The following is a 24,802-nucleotide window of genomic DNA, read 5'->3' as shown; positions in this document are numbered from 1 at the left end:
AAGAAAGAGGTAGGGAAGTAGAAAAAGGAGACAAGAAAACCCCCCTTGAGTTGGGGGCACATTGTAAAAGGAGGAAAAACATAAAAGGGGCGTGATGAGGGTGAAGCTCTGTGGTGTGGTGGTAGAATTGGGAGTTGAATTGCTGTGCTGTGTTCCTGTAGCACTGCTGCCCTGATGGTAGGGGCAAGCAGAGCAGGAATCCTCAGTACCAAAACATGGTGGAGCTAAGGGGGCTTTGTGCAAGGGGAGAGGCAGGAGGCAGGTGAAGGCCCAGACTGTCAGTGCTAAAGCAAGGCATATGTAAATTGTGGTTCTGATTGCCACAGTACAAGCAAATTCAGGAGACCACACAAAAGAGTTAATGAGCATTGGTCATGGCTGGGCAGCTCAATGTAGATGCAATCTGGACTCTGAATACCAGAAACTGAGAAGATATGGCAAGGAAGAAAAGGCTGGCTTTATTAACCCTGCTCCATCTCTGGCTGCTGTGTTGAAGATGGGATGTGGGGCAAGATGGGCCTGCAGTGTTAGAATGACTCTAGTGTTCCTTTTGCATTTCTCGGCCCGCAGCTTGTCCTCCTTTGCAGGATTTCCATGTTCCTAGCATAGTGGGAACTTCCAGGGTGGCCTATTGTGTCGCTGGTGAATTCAAAATATCCACTGGATAAACATCTACAGCATCTTGTCAAATGAGGCTACAGTAAGCAACTGCAGAATATCTCACTGTCATTTGTGGTTCAGGGATTGAGGGTTCTGCTTTTGCTTCTTGTCCTGCAGAGTGTCCACACATGGGACACTTGAGCAAGTCTTATGCTAATTTTTATTTCAGCTTGTGACTGGCTAAAAAGGTGTGTGTCATCAAGCATGCAAGTTCACATGCCAGCTCTGCCACTCTTGTGTGTTTACCCTGAGGGTTCATTAATCTTTCTTGTCAGAAAAATCTTTGTGTGTGCCTGATGCCCTGAATAGTTGTGTTTGGCTGTTTCAAAGGTGATTCTCCTGCCTGCTGGATATGCTTTGGTTTGGTATGATAAATGCTTGGGGTTTTTTTTCCCTCCCCCTCCTTCTGCATGGTGCATTTGACTGTCAGCATTCCTTTGCCTTTATCTGTGCGCTCTTTAGGATGTCCATATAAAGTTGCTAAATGGAATTTTTATTGGCTTGGCTTAATAATCAAACAGTTTCCAGGCTGGTTCTGTCTAGTGCTATGTGGATCCATTCTGAGAAAGAGGACACTGTTGGGTTTTGGGTTTTTTTTTTTCCCTTTTCCACAGACTTTTGTTGGGGATATTGCTTATTCAAAGGTTAGGGTTTAATTAATTTCTGGAAAGGCTGATTTGTTAGATTAAGTAAGGCCTGAGTCATATCAGTCTGGAACATCAGCATCCTAATTGGAAATGAGTGTATTGTATCGGTGTATTGTGGAAAACCACAAAATGCATAGTGCAAGTGGCCCTTGAAATGTAGCACCAAAACAAAGAAAAGCAAACAGGATATTGTGGTTGTGTAGTAAAATGACATTTGAACAAAATGTAACTTTGAGCTTGAAATAGTGATAATCTTTTGTATTCAGAAATTGCCTAAAATTTCTGTGGCTGTCTAAATTCCATGAAAATCAGTAAGCTGTTAAACTTGTACCTTTTGAGCAGGTGAAATCACTCCTGTGTTGAACTGAATTATTTTTCATCTGTAGTAAGTGCTTGACTTCAAATTCTACTGGCCCCACATTAAGTGGCCATGCCCACATTTAATGTGTGTTAATTATCAAAGACAATGCAAGTTTAAAAAATAAGCAGTCTATAAATCCTCCTTCAGATAGGTGGAGTTGGCTTCATGAATTATGAACCAGGAACTCTCTGGACCTGGGTGGTTACTATTTATTGCGTACTACTTAGTTTGTAAAGTGAATTGCTCAAACTCTAGCCTAGGAGGAGATTACATTAATTTCCTTCTGCCCAGAGAATGTCTGTTTAAAATAGAAATTAGTGTATTGTCACCTGCCTGGGTTTTTATTGGTGCCCCTGAAGCTTTCCATGAAGTTGGGAGACAAACTGCACCTCAGGAATGTGTTGTGGTTTTCTGAGCATTATTACTATCCTGTTCTCTGCCTGAGGTAGAGAAGAAGGATTGTGGTGAGTGAGGGGAGCACAGGTCACACAGTCGTGGATGAGGCTGCTGCAGCATCAGCTGTGCTGGGGATTGCTTGCAAAGTGTCCCCTTTGTTTCAGGTGTGACAGAAGTGCTTTAGGTGCCCCTGTGCTTGTGCCCAGTATTACACCTGACCTGGGCTGTTCAATCAAATCACTGTTAGTCTCAGCACTGGTATCCTCTGCTCCTGTCTCCAGCTTTACCACCACATATTGACTTGGGAAGTTGTAGTCTGACCTGTATTAATCTGTGTTTCCATCTGAGACACATGGAAAAACTCGGTATAGGGGAACTCTGTATTTCAGCTTTGTTTTGGGCTTAGCTAGTTGTAGTCTAACTTGGGAACTGGAAGTGCAGATTGTTTAATCACACTTACAGACATGTTTCTTTACAGATTTGGACGCCTGACTAAGAATGATCTGTTACTGATTTAGTTTTAGCAGAAAACTGTCAGTGTGTGCCTGCTTGTGCTGGTGAGTCAGTGGTGCAGGATTCATAAATGATCTGTGTATCAGAGCCTTGTGTGACTTCTTTGCCCTCTTTGACACCAGGGGGGTTCAGCTTCCTTTAGGTTAGATTGCTATTTGCTTTATTTTACAAAGGGATTTTGTTTTCCAACATCCAAGTGGTCATTCTTTAGAGGCTTTTTTCTCTACAGTAATAGTTGCAGGGCTGAGATTGTAATTCACCATTTCACTAGTTTTGCTGGTAGCAATGGTGGAAAATATAGGGTGAACAAGGTTTGGAAGGTATTTTCCAAGGAGAAAGTATAATCCAAGCAGTTATGTGCTATAAAAGTACAAATATCTGAATGCTGTCCATGCTAATAAATTCTGGGTACCGTAAGCCACAAAGCAATGAATTTGCTGGAAAGCTTTAAGGAGAATAAATTAAAAACCACTACCAGAAGATGGATAGATAAGGGAACTTTGAGGAATTGGGACCAAATTCTCACTGACAGAGTTTCACAGAGAGGGGAACATACCCTCATGTTTTCTGAAGCTTGGCTGGGAGCAGTCTTGTTTGATAATCATGTAGCAACTCAAGTTAAACATTCAGAGTTCAAGGGGAAAGCAGTTAGCATAAAATACCATTTTGATTGAGGTTTTTCATGGCATAAACTGCATTCCAGGGCTTCCATCAGATGACCCATATATCTTTCATCAAAGCATGTTATTTCCTCTTTGGCTTTCTGTTTAATATTAACTCTGTCTACACTGCAGTTTCTTTTTCACTGGTCTGCAGGATCTGTTTCTGGCTCCTTCTGAGGTGAATCGCTCCTGTCGGGTGGAGATGTGTGGTGCCCACTGCATTCCAGGCTGCAATTCTGCCCCTATCCCTGCAAGGGTCAGAGATGGCTGCTGAGTTTTTGAGTGCTTCATGCTAGTTTGAAAGGAATATGGATGATACTTTTATGCCTGTTATTTTTTTGTCTCATTGTAACTGAGGATAAGCAGATCAAGCTGACCAAAGTGCAAGCGTGTATCAGTGCACAAGGGTGTCCCAAAAACCTGCTCATTCCTGAAATACTTGCTGAATGGCTGACAATGCTTCTGCTTTGACCACTGCCTTCCTCCATAGCACAGCTCATACCACTACATTTCACTGTCCTTGTTACCCCTGAGTACAGTCACAGATGTCTTTTACTGTCTCTTGCTTCCAAAACCTAAATTAATATTCTGTAATGATTAATTAGCCTCATATCTGCATGGGAATGAACTGTCAGTGCAAAAGATACTTGGCTGTGTGAATGGGTTCAAGATGATGAGCTGTATCACTCTATAGCTGGTGAAGTGCATCTCCAGAGTGAACCACGGAGCAGCCAATTTGTGCAACATAGATAAACATGTACAGCACATAAAAATGCGTAGTACATCAGATATGGTGCCAGGGACATGTTTTAGTGGTGAACCTGGCATTCCTAGGTTAATGGTTGGACTTGATGGTCTAAAGGGTCTTTTCTATGATTCTGAGAGAAACCCATTTTTTTAACCTGACCTTGATCTTTTTTATGCTGATATAACAGAATTGATGATGTAAATATCTCTAAAATTTGCCAGGTGAAAACAATATTAACATGTATCAGTGGAAGCATTGGAAAGTCTTGTGAATTTAAGTGTGGAAGACCTCAATTTCAGGACTGTGGTTTACAAAATCCACTTTTGTTTTCTAGCAGTCTTCAAAGGCAGGTCACTGTTGTAATTTTGTTTTACTTGTGTGCCAGGAGATGGGTAAAGATCGGTGCATGTTCTCATGGTTATTTTGGTACTTCATATGGTTTATTCTCTGCTCTCCCCATGCCCTCAGTCACTTGCTGGATTCAAGGGTCATTTCCTGTTTGCAGAACTCCTACTAACATCAGTAGGGCTGTTGTGCAAACATTTGGGGCTTCAATATGGCCTCTTTTGTCCTTCCTTTTTTTTCTTTTTCCTATCTGCCAGCCAGCTGAATAAGCACAATTATCTCTGTGCTCTGTGAATATGGTCTGTACCCATGCAGGTGGGATTCTCAAAAGGCAATCTGCCTCTCTGACACATCTGCTGCCATAAGTCTCCCATTTCTAAATCCAGATCCAAAAATTCTGAATTTTTGTCTCTTCTGGTAGAAGCTGCTTAGAGGGAGATAGATCTGTTTGCAGTTTTCTGCAGGGCCAGTTCTGCAGAGATACTGGTTGAGCCAGAAAAACCAAACTGATCTCCTCCTTGGTGCCTGACTTGACATACCCTGTGCATTTTCCAGGAAAAGGGAGGATAGCAAGATGAGCAAGAAAAGCTAGCTATAAGGTACACATATGCTCCGTTAATCCTAATGGTACTACCCTGCCTTGATACTGGTTGCAGGCTTATTGTAAAGACTTGGTATAGTACAATGAGCTTTTGTACTGTCTTAGTAATTTCTATGTGTAAGGTATTGAGACATCAGTCTCCTTTGTCTGCTGTCAGCCTCAGAGAGATGTTATTTCATAAACCAGGTAGCTGAATTCTGTTGAATTGACAAAATTCCTTATGTGAGGGTGGTGGTGGGGTGGTGGAAGTGTGTATTCCCTTCCTGGAACGGGTCCTTGCACATGCTGTAATACCCACTGCTGCCTCCACACAAGTCTGGAGGAATACTTATGCCCTTGGCAGCGACTTTCCAAGCCTTATGAAACATTTTTTTTTTTTTGTGGTTCACCAAAACACCTTGCAGGCCTGGCTGCTCCCTGAAGATGGCAAGATTTTCTCCAGTTGCCATCCTCTGCAGAATTGTTCCTGGACCTGTTGTGCCAGCACACACTTCTTCACACAGGCATTGCTTTGGCAGAACTGCTTTGGCAGAAGGGACAGACAGAGGCAGTGCCTTTACAGCCATGTGGCATAGGGGGGACAACTGCCTCAAGCAACCTGGTGACTTTCTGAAGGGTGACCAGAAAACCATGGCAGCCTCGGGAGACAGCTGTAATTGATGTCCTAATGGAGAGCTTTTAGCTGCCAAAAGGCAAACCTTCCCCTCAGATTTCTGCTGTGCTTTAGTGCCTGTCGATTACTGGGGCAAATGCATTATGTTAGCAAAAATAAGCTTTCCCTGATCAAATGTATGCTTTATCAGCCACATAAATGCCAGCATGACTCTCTCATTGCTACAACATATTAAACACCTTGGAAATGTTTCCTTAAACTCTAGGTCAGTCTTATGAAATCCGTCTACTTGAGAATAGGAAATTGGGAGAGTTTCAAGATTTAAACACAAAATATGTAAAGGTAAGGAGAAACATAGATTTCTTTTCTTCCTGCTACTACATACAGCCTTTAATGAAGGGCCTGACCTTGCTCCCACTGAGACAATGGAAAACACTTTGCCATTGTTTTTAATGGAAGCAGGGGTGATGGAGTTGTTGAGTGCTAGTTTCATGGGACTATGCAGCTTGGCTTTGCAGGGCTTTATTCTGTTTGTGATCATGACCCCAGAGTTTCACTGTGAATGTTGGGTTCAGGGGAATCCCAAAGTTCAGTGGTGAACATGGTCAAAGCTGTGGAGAGGCAGTCTTGTCTCCCTACTGAATCACAGCAGCATGCCTGGGTTGTTATGTGACAAATGGAGGGCCAGGGTGTTTCCATAGTCCTGCCAGGCAGATTCTCTATAGCTCCAGTTTACTTTGGTGATGGGCATAATGATGAACATATAGAACTTAATCGTTTGGTTTGGGGGACTTTTTCCTGTTGTTTCCTCCACTGCCAAAACAGTTCAAATTCAAAAACGTTGGTCTGGACCCTGGTTCTAGATCCAACCTTCAATTCTTGGCTTTCTGCCTCAGGATTTCCTTGGAGAAGTGGGAACTAGTTGCAAAATTAGTATTCCAATTTGGATTTCAAATGTTGTCCAAGTTTAGGCCGTTCCCGATTTGTCTTTTGGCCCATTTCAGGTAGTATGTGGATTGAGATTCCAATTTTGCAGGTGTTCCCACTGTGGCTTGTTTGCATCTTTAAGCTAGGGTTTGCTTTGGACATTTCTCAGGTTCACTGGCAAAAGTTGCTCACTCACTTGATATAGAAGTCCCCGGCAAGAGTGTGGGCTTGAGAAACTGGGATGTTAGGGGTCATTAACTCATGTAAGTATAGCACTATGAATATACAAAAGAACATTTTAGTTAGGAGTACTTAGGATTGTCTGCCCTGGGGTTTGCCCTTATTCCAGCCTTTTTTCTCCAGTTATTGGCATGGCTGCACCATTGCAGACCAGCCTGCTGTTACAGGTGCTTTCCTACTCTGCCTACCCTTGTTTAACTACTCTGGGGCAAATCCAATGACTGGCTCTTAATGGCTGGAATAAAGTTTAATTCCCACTGACAAGGTGTCTGGACATGTCAGCTCCACTGGGACAGCAACAGGTGAGCTTGCTTCCACGTTTGCAAATCAGAATGGGATATACTGGGGCTGGGACATGGTACAGACTCATTAAATATTACCCCCATATGAGCCCTTTTGGGTGTTGAGGCAAAATACTGAAGTTTACATGCCATGACACTTAAGATTAGGTGGACATTGCTATAGTGCTTCCAGAGTGAATCCCAGAAAGCTGTACAGGGCTGTGTTACTCCTGTAAGATGTGCCCTGTGAAGGGGGAAGTGTGTTTCTCTCTCAGGGGTCCCTAGGGAATTTGATACACATGGTGATGGGTCTCTTGGGTGGACCCTTCTACTCTCCTCATCAATGGAGGTGAGAAGCATAACAGATCAGCTTTTGCTTCTACTCTGGAAAACCAAATTAATCTTGAGAGAGGGTTCTGGATGCCATTGTTCATTCTTTTTTTAACAGAGTATAATTCGTGTGGTTTTCCATGACCGCCGCCTGCAGTACACGGAGCATCAGCAGCTCGAGGGCTGGAGGTGGAGTCGGCCTGGGGACCGCATCCTTGATATAGGTGAGGCTATTTCATTGTGGAACCTCTGCACTGCTGGGGAGATGAGTGGTGCATGATGCAGTGTTTGCATGTGCGTTTAGGTTTCCCAAGAATCCTGTATGTCTTTGGGAGGGAAGGAGATCTGGCGCTATAGGCACAAGTAGAGCTGTCTTTGATGGCTTCGCTTTCACATGCATGTTCTGATTGTATGGAAATGCTTTCTCTTCTTCAATTTAATATTTTTAAAATTTTAGGGGTTTTCTTCTACAGATATCCCGCTGTCAGTTGGTATCTTGGATCCCAGGGCTAGCCCGACGCAGTTGAACACTGTTGAATTTCTCTGGGATCCGTCAAAGAGGGCTTCAGCATTCATTCAGGTAAGAGATAAGTCATATTTCTGTGCTAAATACAGTGGTTAGATATCTTTTAAAGACCTGGGGAGAAAAAATAGCCAATGCATGAGCAAGAGAGAAGGATGGTAATGATAATTACTAACTTGTGATAGTCATGTGTAATTAATTTGTAGGATACTCGCTAAATCAATTTGCTGGCTACTTGTTAATGTTGGGGTACTACCTGCTACTGCCAGGATTTTCTTTAAAAAAGTACTCAGACACTGGTGTTGCTTTCTAAGCATAGGTTTTGTTTCGAGGAACCTGTTCATAACCTGTTAGTTTTCCTTGCTTTCCTCTTTCATGACTATTTCTCATTCTGAGCATCAATGATTTGTTTTTAATCTGAATGAGGTATTTACTTAAAGGATGCTTTTCCTGATGCCCTGTTTCTTTCTGAACTGCTTGTTCTGATTATTTTGTTGAAAGGAGAACAGAAATGAAAACATACGAGCTCTTCTGCCTCTTCGTTTTTTGTGAGGAGCCAAAACCTCATGTTCAGGCAGTATCTGAAATCCAGATGAGCACAGGTTCCAGCTGTCTCCAGAGATGAGCACAGTTTCTGTTTTGCCAGGTACATTGCATCAGCACAGAATTTACTCCACGGAAGCATGGAGGAGAGAAAGGGGTGCCCTTCCGGGTGCAAATCGACACCTTTAAGCAGAATGAAAATGGTGAATACACAGAACACTTGCATTCTGCAAGCTGCCAGATCAAAGTGTTCAAGGTATGAGGTAGTTTTGGCTTTGTCATCAACTAGATTACGACACAGGAATACGCAAAGATTTCAGGTGGTATAGGAGCAATGCAAATACTGGAGTAAAAGAACAGACTTTTAACTGGGTATGCTTAAGATCTTAAACAGGAGTCCTGTGCACATGCTGCTATAAACACTGACCTACACAGCAATTCTAGTTGAAATGTTGCACCAAGGCTTGTGCTAGTCTGTTGTACTTCAAACACTACAAAAATACGGACATATTTGGGGTATCCGGTGTGTTTTGATGCTCCTAGGCAATCAAGGCATTAGGGCATCTTCAGTTTCTTTGTTTGAACCCTCCATGAACAATAAAATCTTATTGTGGAGATCTTAAATACCTTTTTTTTTTTGTTTTGTTTTTGTTGGAGCAGAGTTTGTCTCTATGGTACCTGGAGGAGAAAAAGATTCATAGAACAAGCATCTTTGAAGCTCCTAATCCAGGCATAGCAGACCTATAGCTACTTAACAACAAACTCTCCATAGGCCTGTTTGCTCAAGGGATGTGCTGCTCCACTTGTGTTCCTGTGAGCAGTGTCTTTCCCGTTTCTGGAAAGATGCTACAAATGCCAGCTGAGGTGTGTAACTTATGGACTGAAGTAGTTGGAATCACATCTCAGGGCTGTGGTCAGCCTATTTCAGAATTGCAATAGGCATCAGTGGTGAATGTACAGAAACAGTGGGGATGCTTGATTAGTTCTTTTGTCTAGAAAATGCAGATCTGATCTTGTTTCATATGTAGAATGCCTGTAAATCTTAAGGAGACTTTTGTGAACAGATTAATCTGTTGGCCTCTGTCTCCAAACTTGTAATGCTTGGCATAAGGGAGAGCCTGTGCTTGTACTTATAGCCTAAAGGAGCTGACAGAAAGCAGAAGACTGACAGGGAAAAAATGGAAAAGAAGACCACCCAAGAGAAGGAGAAGTATCAGCCTTCCTATGAGACAACTATTCTCACAGAGGTAAAGTGTTTTAGACACATCATACTACATCATGTTGGGAGATAAATTTAAAAGAAAACAGCATCTGAGCCCCTGGAGATTGTCTTGTGTGGAGACATGTGTGCTCAGATCTGAGTGAAACTGAGAGTGAAACAAAATTATAAAATGACTCACTGCTGAAATTTATGAAAGGTGCCAAAGTTTGTCTTGGGGTATAAACTAACCCTTAGAAGCCTGGCTTTAAAAAAAAAACCAAAACAACTTTCTCAGTTTTCACCACTGTGCTCCTGGGCACTTGTCATGGTCCTCAGGTGCCAGTTGTATGAAAATACAGTTGTCTATTTTTTTCAGAACTGCTTGGCAAAAGCTCATGCTGAAGATAGGACACTTGAGCAGATGAATAGGCTGTCTGATTAAATTATTGATCTGTTTTTCTGGGAATGTGCCTATGAAGCTGTTGTTACGTGCAAGATTTTGGGTTGTACTCTAGGAATATCTTGTTTTATATTCTGATGCAGCTGGTGTAAAGTTGTATGTGTTTCTGCCCCTCCCTGTCATTACTAAGATGTTTGTATAAACTTAGCATAGGCTGTAGAATTAGTCAGCAACAGGGCTCAAGAGATTTAAGTGTTGCTCAGTCTCCCTATGGGAATGACTTGTTATTTGATTTAGTACTTCTTTTTTTTGGAGCAGCTTGCTGGACTTCCAAAAATGATGTTAATTATTCTTAATTTAAATAAACTTCCTATTTTTGAGATCCAATCTCTCCCACTCCATTTTCCTCATGTTGCCAGGAGCAACCAGCATGTTTTCTGATTGACAGACCTAATTCTACTGAGTTGGCAGATCCCAGACGCTGCCTGCGAGCTCTGATGCACTTTGACATATTGCGTGGGGAAATGTGGGTTGCCAAAGAGTTAAATATTTGCCAGTGCTTGTGGAGATTATAAAATATTTGCTAGTGTTTGTGGAGATGATAAAGCTCCAAAGCTACACTTGCTGTCTTTTTATCATTGCAAACAAGGCCACTACAGAGCATTTTCTTGAGCTCTTGGTGGTGGGGGGTTCACAGGGCTAGATTTCTCCTGCTGATTACTGTGGCTTAAATTCAGGACAGTCACCAATTCTAGCTGGGTTACTCTGGTTTTATGCTACTGTCATGGAATGTGGAGTCTGACCTATATTTGTGAAGGCTTTAGTAGCTTTGTGTCTGTCTGTCTAAAGTTTTTTCCACTTAGTAGCCATTTATGATTGGAGCTGTTTGACTAATAGCCAGAGGTTTCAGCAGGCTGGTTCAAATTCTGCTCTTTTGCTGGTATAAACCTGAAGCAATGCCACAGGAGCATTTTTGTCACTCTTGCCTGGATTTAATTAGGGATTTATAATTGAGACCAGGGGTATTTCTGTATCATTGCTGCCTTCGGTCTGACTTGACTTACTGGCATTGCTCTGACTTACAGCTGTGCACACTTTGGCCCAGTGTTATTTGGGGACAGGCTTTGTGAAATGGGAGAAAGAAATGTGGAATGCACAACTGGAATCAATCTTGGCCCCCTGACAGCCCACTTGGAGAGCAGTGTAGAAAATCCATGGCCCGTCTCTTCCTCCCAGCAGGAGTGATGAGCTGAAGTTAGTGGCGTGGCAACAGCATGAATGTGGTATTAGAGGAGAATCAAATCCTTTATTTCCATCCTTATGAAAGTTTCCCCACTGCCTTTCTTCCAACAGTGCTCTCCCTGGCCAGATGTGCCTTATCAAATGAACAATGCTCCATCTCCAAGCTACAACAGTTCTCCCAACAGCTTCAACCTCGGAGATGGGTATGTAACAAATACATGCTTTATCTTTCCTCTTGATATGGTAGCCTTTGTGTGTCCATGCATCTCACAGCCTGCAAGATGATGTTAAGGACCTCCCCCCTTTCTGGCAAGGAGAAAGTATTTTCCAAAAGCCTTTAAGACCTTCCATCCAGGAATTCCCTGTAGTGCAGAGTACTGTTTGTGCATGTTTATGTGGTGGCTGGAAGAGGAGCATCAGAGGGCCTCAGGGCCACTCTTGGTGAGAATACACCATGCCTTGTACCACCGACCCCAGTGTCTTCTCACAAGTGTGTAGAGGCTTTCAGCACCTCTTCAGAGTTGGTGTTTCCTCCTTACTTTCTGTCTTGAGGTAGTTTGGGGTGCTGAATTCCTAGGTGAATGGCATGTAAAGAAATCCTGTTTGTGGCAAAACAGCCTGGCTTTTGAGATGCTGTTTCAGAACAAAGGGCTAATGAAGACATGTTTAATTCATTAAATAGCCATCATAACAAGACAGCTCTAGTGATTCTGAAATGCTGAAGATAACTGGTGTCCCTCAGTACTTATCAGTCCCCCCCTTCTGCATACTTCCCCTTAGGACTTTGGTATAGGCCTTTTTCTTTTGGTAGAACTCTGCCATCTTATTGCCTTCCTACACAACTTAATTACCATGTTGTATTAATCCATGCTGTATCACTAATTTTCAATGAATCCCCTCAGACTATGAGAAAGAACAAACACTGAAATTACAAAATTTTGTGTTAGTAGAGAGATCTGCTAAGTTTTTTTTCCTTTGGTAAAATCCCTGATATGTTTAGGAGTCCTGTCTGTGTTTAGGGGAATTTACTAGAAATGTGGTTTTGCATGATTTATGGCACTTGACTATGTTTAAGATAACACTAGGGTTGAATTATAAGGTCTTTTATTCATTTTTTTGTAAAGAATTATTACTAGACAGTGGATTTAGTTAGGATATTTCTGGCTCATAGAAATTTCAAGTTCAGCCACCCTGTAGGTTACAATTTTCTTGCTTAGGTGATGTCACATTAGTGAGTTAACCATATGGAAAAGCTTGATTGAGGTGAGCAAACCTGAGTTTTTCTCTTAGTTTTGATGAGGACCTCAAATGACCAACAAATGACTCAGGTAGAGAGCTTTTTTTTTATTATTCTTGTTCCAAATTTTGAACACCTTTTTAAAGATCTGATAGACAAAAAAAGCCAAGTTGGATGTAACAGACAAAAAAAGCCAAATTGGATGTAATTTGTGAAAGTTGAGTCAAATAGAGGAGGGGGAAGAGGATGGACACTGCAATGTAAAATTTAAAATAATGTGTTTTTTTTCTCTTCCAACTTTATGTAATTTCTTTTAGCAACAGTTCTCCAACCCACCAAATGGAGCTCCTGCCTCCCAGCAATGATGTAAGTACTTGAGATCATGTTAATGTGGTGCTTTTCTCTTTTAGGACACTGGTGAACAGTTCATTTCAAGACCTTCTTATTCTTTTTGCAATGTAGCATCTCCTTCCTTCTGCTTCTATTCAAGATGCCCAGCAGTGGCTTCATCGTAATAGGTTCTCTCCATTCTGTAGACTCTTCTCAAGTTTTTCGGGTGAGTTTAAACAGTCCAAATGTTCTGGTTTTTTTCTCTTCTGTAAGTGCAGCTCATGTAGCATCTGCTGCTGGCCACGTTTGATGGGATCCTTGGTCTGATCCAGTGTGGTTGTTCTTTGGTTCTTAGATTAGTTACCATTTGTCAAAACAGTTTGTAGACCTACAGAGTAAGTAAAAATGGAAGGAAATAAGTTAAGATGGAAGGGCCTTCCTAAGTTCATGAAGTGCAACTTCAAAGCAAGTCCAGGGCCTTGTGCAGTTGCCTTTGAACATCTCCAAAGCTGGACATGCAACAATCTCTCTAAACAACCTCTTCAAATATTTACCTATTCTGACAGTGAAAATGTTTTTTCTTATATCTAATCAGCATTTCATCTTCTGTCTGCTGCCTCCCATCCTGTCCATGTGCACATTTAAGAGGCATCTGGCACCTTCACTGTGCCTTCCCATTCAGCAGTTGTACACACCAGTAAGACGGTGGAAGGGGCAGTTGTTAGAGGTGTTGAAACTATGAGGAGACTCTCTCTGACTTGCAGCATGATGAAATAACTCAGTGAATGTGACAGTTACAGAAGAACAGGTCATTTAATGGCCAGTGTGAAATATTTACCTTGTTTATGAGTTGGCTGGAGTATTTTCCAATGCAGCACTGTTCTTTTGGCAGCTTCCAGCTTTCTGTTTCACAGTGATTGATTTAAAGTGCACACCTCTCTGAATTTGCAACTTCTCTGTATAAATCTATGTGGTTTAGCTTTGTGGATTCTCTATGCCCTCTACCCCTGCCCTTTTCTGCTGCCCATACGTACTATTTGGAATCTGGGATTTGCTTAACTTCTGAAGAAAAATCAATTTGAAATATGTAGGTGCCGACTTACTGAAGATGTCCAAAGAAGATTTTGTTCAAATCTGTGGGCCTGCTGATGGAATTCGGCTCTTTAATGCAATTAAAGGAAGGTTTGTACTATTTCCTTTCTATTTTTTTCTGATCCCTTGATAATTTCAGTGTTAACTAGAAGTTAATCCTGGAGTTGTAGCATTTATACTCCCTTTTAATACTTCAGGGGACTGGAGATCACAATGATATTCAAATCCAAGCACAGCTCAGAAATGTTGCCAAAACAAAGCAGCATAATGTGGATCTCTAGTGGTTTATTTGCTGCCAGCTGATTGCTTGCATCATTTCATGAGATACACAGCCTACACTACCCTATGCTGCTCATAAATTCTACAGCTGAGCAGGATTTAAATCAGTAGAGGCAGGTATGATGAACTGCTTAGCAAGTGCTGTAAACTGTTTGTTCTTATCTGATGTTGAAAAGATTAAGATGCTCTGCATCACCTCCCAGGAGTCTCTTGCTAGACATCCTAGGCTGTCTAGTCACCAGCATCATGACTATCCCTTAGTTTGTTACTTATGCATGGCATGAATGATTCCATCTCTTACTGTTTGATAGCTGACCTGGAACTTTTAGATCTATTTCAGATCTACTCAATAACTTACTGCTGGTTTTGATTAATCCATAGAAATGTGAGGCCCAAGATGACAATTTATGTCTGTCAAGAACCAGAGCAAAACAGGTCCCATCTCCACCAAAAACGAGAAAATGGAGATGGCAGTCTTTGTGGTAAGTTCTTATGTATGGATTTTGTTAAACACTTACCTGGTGAGAATGCTGCTTTCTGCCTGAGCTCCTGTGTAGGACAGCTTGGTGTCCTTAGGGTTTGAGGGGATCCTGTTTATCCCAGTTTTGCCACTTTGGTTATGGTTTAACAGCTACAGATTCCAAATGGCACTGTCTGCCTGGGAGACAGACCCAGCTTACAAATTGTCTGCAGAGTGCCACAGCAAAAGCTCTATTCAGTTCTTAGTAGGGACAACAGCATTAAAAACCACCCTTCCGTCCACAATTTTCTTTAGATTGTCTTGTTTGAAAATATTCAGGGGGAGTGGAAGGTTGGTAGGTCTTAAAGTAATGTTATAATTCTTGAAAGTTCACAGCTTTTGGGAATTTTTCATCCCTCATGACACAATGTACAATCAAATGAGAACAAAGATTCTCCTTAAATCTTGAATTTAGTAATAAACAGGCACAGCTTTCCTACCTCATAGCTATAATTTGGATTAGATTTCTAAAACAATACTGTCATCCATGGTGTTACCTTCTACATTGTATGTTCTAGTTTGTGCCTGTGGAATCAGTGAATGGTATCTAATAAAATATTGCTTTGGTGTGACATAGCCCGTGTTTTACTATTTGATTGAATTATTTTTTTAAACTTCAAAAATCAGTAAAAGAAGATTATCCACAAATATAAGCAGCTTTATGAGAAGGCTATTTTAGTGCCTCATGATGCAAGTTGTAATTAGTCCCCATGTTTTCCTCTGGGTAAAAGTTGTGTGTGTTTTAATTGCCTGCTGCATAGGAAGAGTGGCTATTTTTCTGCAAATCATCAAATCAGATATTCGGAGGATGCTTTAAAATACTAAGCTTGTTTATTCCATTTGAACCTTCATCTTGAACCTATTTGGTTGTTGATGCTGAGTGTCTTGGTGCCATCTGTATTTGCTGTTCTGTAGCTGCTTTCCACTTGTTGCAGTGTATCATGCAATCTTCTTAGAGGAGCTGACCATGCTGGAGTTGCTGGAGAAGATTGCAAACTTGTACAGCATTTCTCCACAGCAGATCAACCGCATCTACCGGCAGGGACCCACGGGGATCCACGTCCTAGTGAGCAATGAGGTGAGGGGGCTGCAGCTTTGTCAGAGGTGGAGCAGTTGTCTGACTTCTTGAAGCTAGAATGAACTTTCAAATAACGGAATGCATCTTCAAGGGAGAATTGTAAAGCCATTAATCCCAACAAGTTAAAGTAGTGAATCAGCATGCACAACACTGATTTTGGTGTGGTTTCAAGACCTTTGCTTTGTAAAAGATGTTGGGGTTTTTGTTTGCTTTTTTAAAGTAAAAAAAAAAAAAAATATTGGTCATTTATTGTGCTCTACTTGAAAAGAGGTTGTGACAGTGTGGGGCTCTGTCTCTTCACCCAAGTAACAAGTGTCAGGATGAGAGGAGATGGCCTCAAGTTGTACTAGGGAAAGTTTAGATTGCGTATTAGGAAAAACCAGTTTATTTAAAGGGTTACCAAGCATTGAAACAGGCTGCTCAGGGAAGTGGTTGAGTTACCATCCCTGGGGCACTTGGGGACGTGGTTTAGAGTTGGGCTTGCTGGTGCCAGATCAATGTTTGTGCATGGTGATCTTAGAGGTTTTTTCCAACCTAAATGATTCTATGAATTTCTTTTAATTTTGGCTACTTACACACATTTTGAAGTGAGGATCTAAAGAATTTTTAAAATTCAATAGGTAAGTTGCCCAAAGAAGGTAAGTTTGAAAATCTGTAGGGCAATTAGTTTTTCATCTTGGCCCATGTTTCCAGGCACTGGGTCTGTCACTATATGCATACTATAATTTATGGACCTCTGATACTGTTTGTGTCCCATTATATGATGCCTTAATTTAGTCCATTCCATTAACTTACAGGTTAATAGTGAGTTGCCCTTCTTCCTCTTTTTCCTCTACTAAATCACTTACTCATTCATGCACCAGAATCACTTAAGGAGCTTCATTTTAAGAAGCATTGTTAAAACAAATGAAGCAGAGCATAGGTCTCAACTGGAGCCTAAATGGAAGGCTGTAATGCTTATTCCTGAAGTCTCCTTGCTATTCCAGCCTGATTAAATCTGAAACTTCAATGCTTTATGGATGCAAAATGCTTGGAGGCAGCTCTTGGTAGGGGAATTGCATGAACCAGCCGGGGTATAAGGCTTTAAGTATTTGCTGAAGTCAATTATTAACAAGTTCTATTGCTTTTCTAATATTTTTCTTCTTGTACTAGTACTATAGTGGCAAGAGTGTGGCAGTCTGTGAATGTACTTCATGCATCATTAGGCAAAGACACACAAACTGGCCAGAGAAGTTTGATTTGAAGGAGTAGAGGCTGGATGTTAAATCCAAAAGAGTATAGGGAGATCAGTCTAAGTTGAAAAGGGTATTTTGATGTGAGAACTTACAGCTGAAAAATGTACTTCTTGAATGATACTCAGTAGCTAGGAGAAGGCTTTTTCACAAGGCTGGATTTCATGAACTGATCAGAGAGGTTCAGGTCACTCTTCCCTTCTCTGGAATTGTGTCCAGCATTTGTTTCAACTGTATGAGACATCTCCTGAAGGTAATTTACCTCCTCTGTCCCACATAACTACTCTAAGATGAGAGGAAGCATTGACTTAAGGATGAATCTTAAATGGGCTCTTCATATTGCAGCTGAAATAATCTTTATCTCCTTATTTAAAGCTGTCACTAGTATCTGCAGTTCTTCTGAAAATCTAGTTGCCTCTCACAAATAGCTCAAATAGCTTTAGGTTCTAGTCTTTCTTCTATGATTTGCCTTGTTTCTTACAATAGTTTCACTACAATTCTTGTTCCTTGACAAAATACAAACAGGTAAATTAATCCTGCAAGCACAGCATCTGTACTAATGTCTGATCAAAATAGCCAGATGGATGCTGCTGAGGTGGCTTTTCAGTAGCAATTCCTTTATTCAGAAGGGAGTCCATTTCTTGGGGTTTACCATTTCCAGGTATTCTTTAAATGCTGATGTAAGTTCAGCTGAGCTCCATAGTTTAGCTGAATATATAATTACCACTATTGGATTTTTAGGAAAGGGGCTACCTTAATCCTGTCTAAACTAGTACAGCTTCACTAAAAGCAGCAAAGAGCATGATCTTTAATAGAATAATTGGAGTGGTATAGGAACCTTCAGGATCAAGAGCTACAAAGAGGATGGTAAAATGCTGAATAAGCTAGATCAGTTTCAGGCAAACACATTTAGTGTGAGCTTCCCTTAAACACAGTAGCAACTGCAAGGACCTTAATTGATCAGTCATGTACATTAATAATCTCATGGGCAGGGTTGCTCAGGACTGTGCAGGATTAGACACCAAATGCTGTTTAATACCTCTCCTCTAAGTCTATACTGGCTCTGAAAGAATTGTGAATTTAATTGCTAAAAATGTATTGTGTTGGCTTTTTTCCTTCTGCCCTTCAGATGGTGCAAAACTTCCAAGATGAATCCTGTTTTGTTATCAGTACATTGAAAGGTGTGTATTGCTGCTGCTGTTACCTGTTACTCTAAAGATAATTCCTCCTTTCAATTGCACTAAATGTTATCACAAATTCAATGCTGTTATCCTGAAAAGATAAGTAATCTAATCTAGTGTAAGTCAAGCTGTTGACTACACTATGATAGACTGATCAGTGCTTTACTCTCAGTTACACTGCTACAAAAATTCCATAAATCCATTGACACCACTGACATAAATGAGCAGGAAGCCTTTGAGTAAAATGATAAAATATGATAGTATGTAGGGGTTTTTAATGTAAATTATTTTACTTAGGTGTTCAACATTGGTTTTCATGAGTGGGTTGTGAAACAAGTGTATGAACTATTGCAAAATACTGAGAAAGAAAATTTGAAGTTCTGTATTTCTGGTGTTTCTTAAAAGCAATGAAAATATGCTTTGCATTTCTTTGTTTCAGCTGAGAGCAATGATGGCTACCACATCATTTTAAAATGACCATGCTGCACAGAGAGACTTTTAATGGCCTAAAACTTAGTGCCTCACTGAGATTGCTACAACCTAGACTGGAAACACGAAGAACCTTCTGGATAAATGCTCCTGTGAACTTAGAATTACCAAACAGCTTAAGAAAAAACTTGCTTTTACAGATAAAAATTTTTGGTGGTGTGTGATTTTGGTGGGTTTGGTTTTTTTGTTTGTTTGGTTTGATTTTTGTTTTGGTTCTTTTGGTTTTTTTAAGCTGGAGCTGAGAACATCCTCAAAGCTTGTACATGTTTTTTTCTCCCTCCCTTCCTCTTCAGTCTTGAAAATTGTAGAGGTTTCTGCTTATTACTTAGAAACATCTGCCTTGTACTAAAGGGAAATGAAAGATAAACAAATCCCAATTCTCTTCACCCCTCATGAATTGATTTACTTACAGTTCTGAGTGCTCTCTTGCTTTCAACACACACCCTGATGCTGATGGATGTGGATTCCACGGGGTTCCTCTTCTACTCTTTGAGGTGGAAGGCTTGGGGCTACCTCCCAAAACAGTTTGGGCAGTGCAGAGGATGGGTTTGGTGCCCAGCCTTCAATGATGTGTCAGCTCTGGAAGCCCACACTTAGCTGTTCTCCACCTGCAGGTGTGCTCAAAGTCCAGAGACCCTGGTCCCTCCTGACAGACCTTCTGTAGTACCAATCCAGCAGAGCAGTTCTGGGGGATTTGAGGGAGGACAGACAACTTGTGGTGAGCAGTTCAGTACCATATTATTATCTGTAGCTTGAGAGTAGTGTCCTTGAATGGAGCATATGAAGGTTTTCTGAGGAACCGTTTTGAGCATTGGAAGCTATAGTGCTCATGACAAATTCATACTATGGATTTATTCTACTCTACAAATTAGTGATTAACTGCTATCTTTACTGTAACTGGGAATTAGAAGTTATAATCTTAATGGATTTTCATCCTGTTACTGAGGTAAAACTGTTTTGATCAAGACCAGGTAACAGATCATCTTAGTTGCTGCTTCCTGTATTCTTGCTCTTTCACTTTTGACCCCTGTTTCCCATATCTGTAACTATGATCAGCTCCACCCTCCCTTGGTCTTTTGGGACTCCATCCAGGCTCCATTAAGCTAAAAAGATGGCTTCCACTGAAGTCAAAGGCAAACTGGATTGCACCTTTCTTGCATGGATGAAACCATTTCACTTTTGACAGCTAACTAATGTGGCTGTTTCCCCAAACTGAGTGTCCATATACCATTAAAATCTGATTCTTGAACATTTCATTACATCCTGAACTGACATGGAAAGGTGAAATACCAAACATTTTCCTGGAATGGAAATTTTTCAAAAAATGAGAAATTGTCAGCTGCAAAACACTGAATAAAATGTTCCAGCCTTTTTAAATGGAAACATTTAATTAAATCCATTTGGCCCTTCAAGCAGCATCAGTTTGAGCTACTGTTGCAGCCCTCAGAAATTGTCATTCAAGTGCCTTGTGCGCCATGTCTCCCTTGGGGCTGAGCTCTTTGGCTGAATTACAGATCCCATGATGCTCCTACCCTGGGTTAGTCAAACAGGGAATGCGTCATGAGGGCTGGAGAGGTGCCCAGGGAGAGAGGGGGCCATGGAGCCCTTGAGTTACAGCTCCCAGCTGACACCGGAGGAATTCGGACAGACACGGACTGATATTTCTCTGACAAAAGTTATGTGTTTCAAGTGTTCCCAACAGAAATAAACAGCAAAATATTGAGAAAAGCAACCTTTTTTTCATTAAAGCATCAAGTTTTGCGCAAAAAAACCCCACCCATCTCCACTGTTTTTTTGGTTTTTTTAAAACCGAAAATAATACTAGAATAGAAATCTTGTGTTACAATGGGAAAACCTTCAGCCAACTCAGCTAATTGAGCAGCAATGCCTCCTTAGGCACGATCTTGCTCAACTGACTGTCCTGGATGCTTCATGAATTGTAGGCGTGCAAGAAGGATGTCTAGGCTTTGGGGCGTGGTGGTTCCCCCTTCTGAAATGAAGGAATTGAGGCTTTTTGGTTGAGAACCAAGCTGTGTAGGTCAGGAGGGAGCTCCTGGCCATGGAATCCAGGTTGTGGCCACGCACAGCTGCCTTCCAAAACAGTGAATGAATTCCAGATGCCTTTGTGAGCAGGTGCGACCAGTGTGCCCCTGTGTACCAGGAGCTGCTTGATTTATTTTCCAGAAGGTGCTTTGGAAGATGGATGTTGGCTTGGCTGTGGTTTTTCATCCTGCTCTGTAATACTGGCCCAGTGTATGGTATGGCTGTCATTGGCATGCAGCTCAGGTAAATCTGACCTCATGGGAAGGGTTCTAAATAGACCTTGAAGTTTCCAGGAGTGTAGCCTGTATCATATCATATCCACATGGGTATGATATGTGTGGTAGCCCTGTAACTGAGGGCACGCAGCAATACTGATACAGTAGAGTGAAGAAAGGATAGAGGTGGCTTTGCTGCCAGAGTTAGGGACTGAGAACTGTTTGTTATAAAATGTCTAACTTGTTGATTCTTTTAAAAACCAACTCTTGCCTGTAAGGAATTATATGCCAGAGTCCTCATAGTGTTTCAATGGTACTTGCTTGATGAATTTTGAACAAAAAGAAGTCTCTTAGGGCCTTCCTGTATTTAGATTTTTTAAAATAAATCAAATAATTTGAGGATGAATTTGACAATATATCTTGCTCTCATGCTCTAAAAGATATACCAGAGTAAACAATCCCATAGACTATGTATATTTTCCTATGGGTGGGCTCTGTGTGAGGCTGTTGTAAAGCTGTATGGCTTAGGGGTGTGTGTAATACCTACCTGTATTTGACAGAGTAGTTCTAGTCCTTGTTTAACCTCTGTAGCCCCAACAGGAATTTGGAGGTTAGTGGTTAAGCAATATATGTGTCCATGAAGACACAGCATGGCTGGTTTGGTGTCCAGGAGACTGTTGAGTTACTTCAGCTTAGACTCACTCACTGTCTTGAGTTGAAAGGGACCCTGAAGGGTCACAGAGTGCAATGCCCTGGTCCTTAGAGGAGTACCTAAAACTGATCCCTGTGTCTGTGAGTGTCATCCAGAGCAGCCCAGGTGCTCCTTGGGCTCTGGCAGGCTTGGTGCCATGACCAGGGGCAAGGGAAGTTCCTGGGCAGCCTGTCCCAGTGACCAACCACCCTCCTAGTGAAGAACCTTCTCCAGTGTCCAGTCTGAACTTGCCCGGATTCAGCTTCACTCCATTCCCTCACTTCTGCTGCTGGTCACCAGAGAGGGGAGATCAGCACCTCCCCTCCCCTGCTGCCCTTGAGGAAAGTGCAGAGAGACAAAGAGAGAAGGAAAGACTTGTATCACCTGTGTGTCAGGTACTCCTTGACTGTCCTTGGATCTGCCATCCCTAGAGGGACTTGTTTGACTCGTTTGTGGAAGTGACAGCCTCCAGAAGGAAACTTTTGTTTCCTCAAGAGTGGAGGAAGCACAAATGTTTAGTCTGGGATAGATATCTAAATTCTAGATAGACTAAAGGCAAGGGAGATGAGTAGCTCCCACTCATCTAAATAGCATTTAGTTTTTATTAAGTGCCTGTTACACTTATTTTTACTCTTTTTTATTGTTGTTTGTTGCTTCTATTTCTTTCTTAAAAAAGTAAGAAAACCTACTCAAAGTGATTTAACTGGAACTTTTTACAGCTATATGTGAAATTGGTGCAGCAGAACTTTATAAGGACTGGGGCTTAGGATAACAGTGAGTAACACAGTTTCCCAAGCTGTCCAGTTCTTCAATTGTATGTATGATGACAGCCACTATGAGTAAAAGTGGGCTTGCTAGGGATGAAAAGGGAGAATCATCATGTGATTAATACCAATATGACTCTAGCCAGTACTGCAGAGTATAAACTTGCATTCTTGTCGGATCTGTACTGTCTGCTTGAAATTTCATAAATTGTGGCGTTTTCTCTATCAATGGAGTAAAATGATAGAGATCAATTAATATGACTCTGGTAATGTCTGGAAAACTCTCAGTAATGCCCATGATACACAACTGCAGGGCAGGGAGAGGGCAAACGATCTGGTGATAAAATCTTGGCCATCTGATTGAGGTGGCAGGACTGGTGCTATTAAAATTAAAGCTCCTGTTCTTTCTGCTGGCCCTGCATGGTTAATTGGCTAAAATAGAAATAATCATTCAATGTGGAAAATACTGGAGTTCTCATTGACTTTTAGTGTGAAATTTAATGGGCTGAAGTTTCAAGACTCAGAGGTGGTAAAAGGATTCTTGCATTTGAGAAGCCCTGAATGGCACTCTCCTTATAATGTAACATATACATATATATGCATATATATATACATATATATCCACATACATACTGTACTGTATCAACACATATTTGTGCTGAGTACATGTGTTCTTTGGCTTTAACTGGTACTCTGCTTTGTTTAGTTGCAGTTCAGTGTAAAAGACTCTGGTTGATCAAGCTTCAAAACCCGGCCATTCCTTGGGTAGAAATGTAAAAGTCTATAGTAGCAACTAGGTGATTTGGACATGGTACACTTGGAGTGATGTAAGTTTGATGAATTTCTGTGATACAAATCCCAGGCCTTGGTGAAGATAAGCATATTCTTTCACTAACACTGCAGTTCTACATTGCAGCTTCTGAAAATTAGTTAGAGTAACAGAGAAATAGATTGCCCAATGCTAGTGAACTAGTAAGGCTACTCCATAAGCAGAACAACCATACGATGACTTTTCCTAGCTCAATGTTGTATTGCTTAAGCATTGGCTGTAATTCTAATAATCATCTGGTGGATGACTCAAATAGGTTTTTTTGTCTCTTATCTGTTGGGATTTTCTTTACTTTTCAAAGAAATGCTATATTCAGACTAGCTAGTCTTTCTCCTCCAGTTATGAAATGGTTTAACTTTATGCTAGTAATGGAAATATTTTCATTAGATTATAATCTCTTGACAGCACAGGGTACTCAGAGTGGGGAGTGTTTGGCTTTGACCATCACTACTGTGAGTGAATATGAGAAGGCAGACTGGAGGTGTATCTAACATCCTTGGCTCTCTCTAACAAATAGGTTAAGCTAGTGCCTAATTTTTTGTGCATTTTTGATTTGTATTTTTTTTCCCATTCCCTCAAAATTCTGCTCCCTGGCAAGGGATGCATTGGTGACCAGATGGTGTGCCCAACTTTTTAAAGTAGCCTGCTGTCCTGGTTTGCTTGGGGTGTTTATCTTTCAAAAGGGAGTTACCACTCTTCACTGACAATGCAGCTGTTAGAGGCAGGCAGTGCTGGCCACAAAGTTGGCATGATGGGCAAGGGCGAGTGGAGGTGGGTCGATGGGAGGCTGAGGCGTATCAGTTGTGAGTAAATACTGCCACACTCTTCGTCTTTTCCTTTGTTGGTTTTTGGGGTTTTTTGTACATGAATAAATAATAAAAAAGCATATTTTGCACTGGCTCTTGTACTGTTGTGCAGAAGAAATCTGTATCTAGAATCTGTGCTCCAGTCAAAATGCAAATAAATCTGTTTGTAAGAAGCACGGGTATGGTCTCTGGTTATTTGGTGCGGTTGGGCACAGGAGCACCTCAGCATTGGCTGCTGCTCGGCGTGCAGCTGTGAGGGGCTGGGCACCATCTCGGGGTGAGGGGGGAGCAGGGGGTGCCAAGTGCTGGGCAGAGAATGTCAGCTGCAGCCAAATGTCCTGCAGTGTTTTCCTCGAGTTGGGACTGCCTGCATTTCCCCACAGCACAGTGACCAGCTCATGTTTGATCTGGGTCATGGCACGAGGAGAAGTCTCGTCCCTGCAGGGGCTGTGACTGTGGGCATGTGCTTTACTGGGGGCACCAGCTGTGTCAGATGGCAGCTGGCTTTGGTCTTGCAGTGCTCAGAAGGCACAGCCATTTCAGAGCCTGTCCTGGCTGACATCAGAGATGAGCAGAGTCCCTCCTCACGGCAATGCTCTGTCCCATTGAGCAGCTGTGAGACACATGCTGGCAGTGAGGCTTGGATTGTGGAGCATTCACAGTGGTTTGGCTGGAAGAACTCCAGTATCCTCTAAGGTTCAAACCATAGATCTAGTAACTTACATAGTCAGGAAATGAGCAGATGTTCAGAGTCATTTTCCAGTCAGAGAAGATGGAGCCCAC

General features: G+C 41.6%; 1 protein-coding gene across 1 annotated transcript in view; it reads left to right on the top strand.

Moving 5' to 3' along the window:
• TFCP2L1 (transcription factor CP2 like 1) overlaps positions 1–19,049 on the top strand; it is a 30,417-nt gene extending 11,368 nt beyond the window's left edge. Inside the window, exons 3-15 of the mRNA XM_036386802.1 lie at positions 5,812–5,888; positions 7,443–7,548; positions 7,798–7,904; positions 8,494–8,646; positions 9,527–9,637; positions 11,345–11,436; positions 12,788–12,836; positions 12,933–13,026; positions 13,892–13,982; positions 14,553–14,653; positions 15,627–15,769; positions 18,131–18,182; positions 18,622–19,049. Of these exons, the coding sequence (XP_036242695.1) occupies positions 5,812–5,888; positions 7,443–7,548; positions 7,798–7,904; positions 8,494–8,646; positions 9,527–9,637; positions 11,345–11,436; positions 12,788–12,836; positions 12,933–13,026; positions 13,892–13,982; positions 14,553–14,653; positions 15,627–15,769; positions 18,131–18,182; positions 18,622–18,659 (1,214 nt within the window). The 3' untranslated portion in view covers positions 18,660–19,049. The remainder of the gene's footprint in view (positions 1–5,811; positions 5,889–7,442; positions 7,549–7,797; positions 7,905–8,493; positions 8,647–9,526; positions 9,638–11,344; positions 11,437–12,787; positions 12,837–12,932; positions 13,027–13,891; positions 13,983–14,552; positions 14,654–15,626; positions 15,770–18,130; positions 18,183–18,621) is intronic.
• Positions 19,050–24,802: the final 5,753 nt, after the last annotated feature.

This window comes from Molothrus ater, chromosome 7, assembly GCF_012460135.2.
Source record: "Molothrus ater isolate BHLD 08-10-18 breed brown headed cowbird chromosome 7, BPBGC_Mater_1.1, whole genome shotgun sequence".
Lineage (NCBI taxonomy): Eukaryota > Metazoa > Chordata > Aves > Passeriformes > Icteridae > Molothrus > Molothrus ater.
The sequence above is the reverse complement of the archived record's forward strand: the minus strand, read 5'-3'. Positions and strand labels throughout refer to the sequence as shown.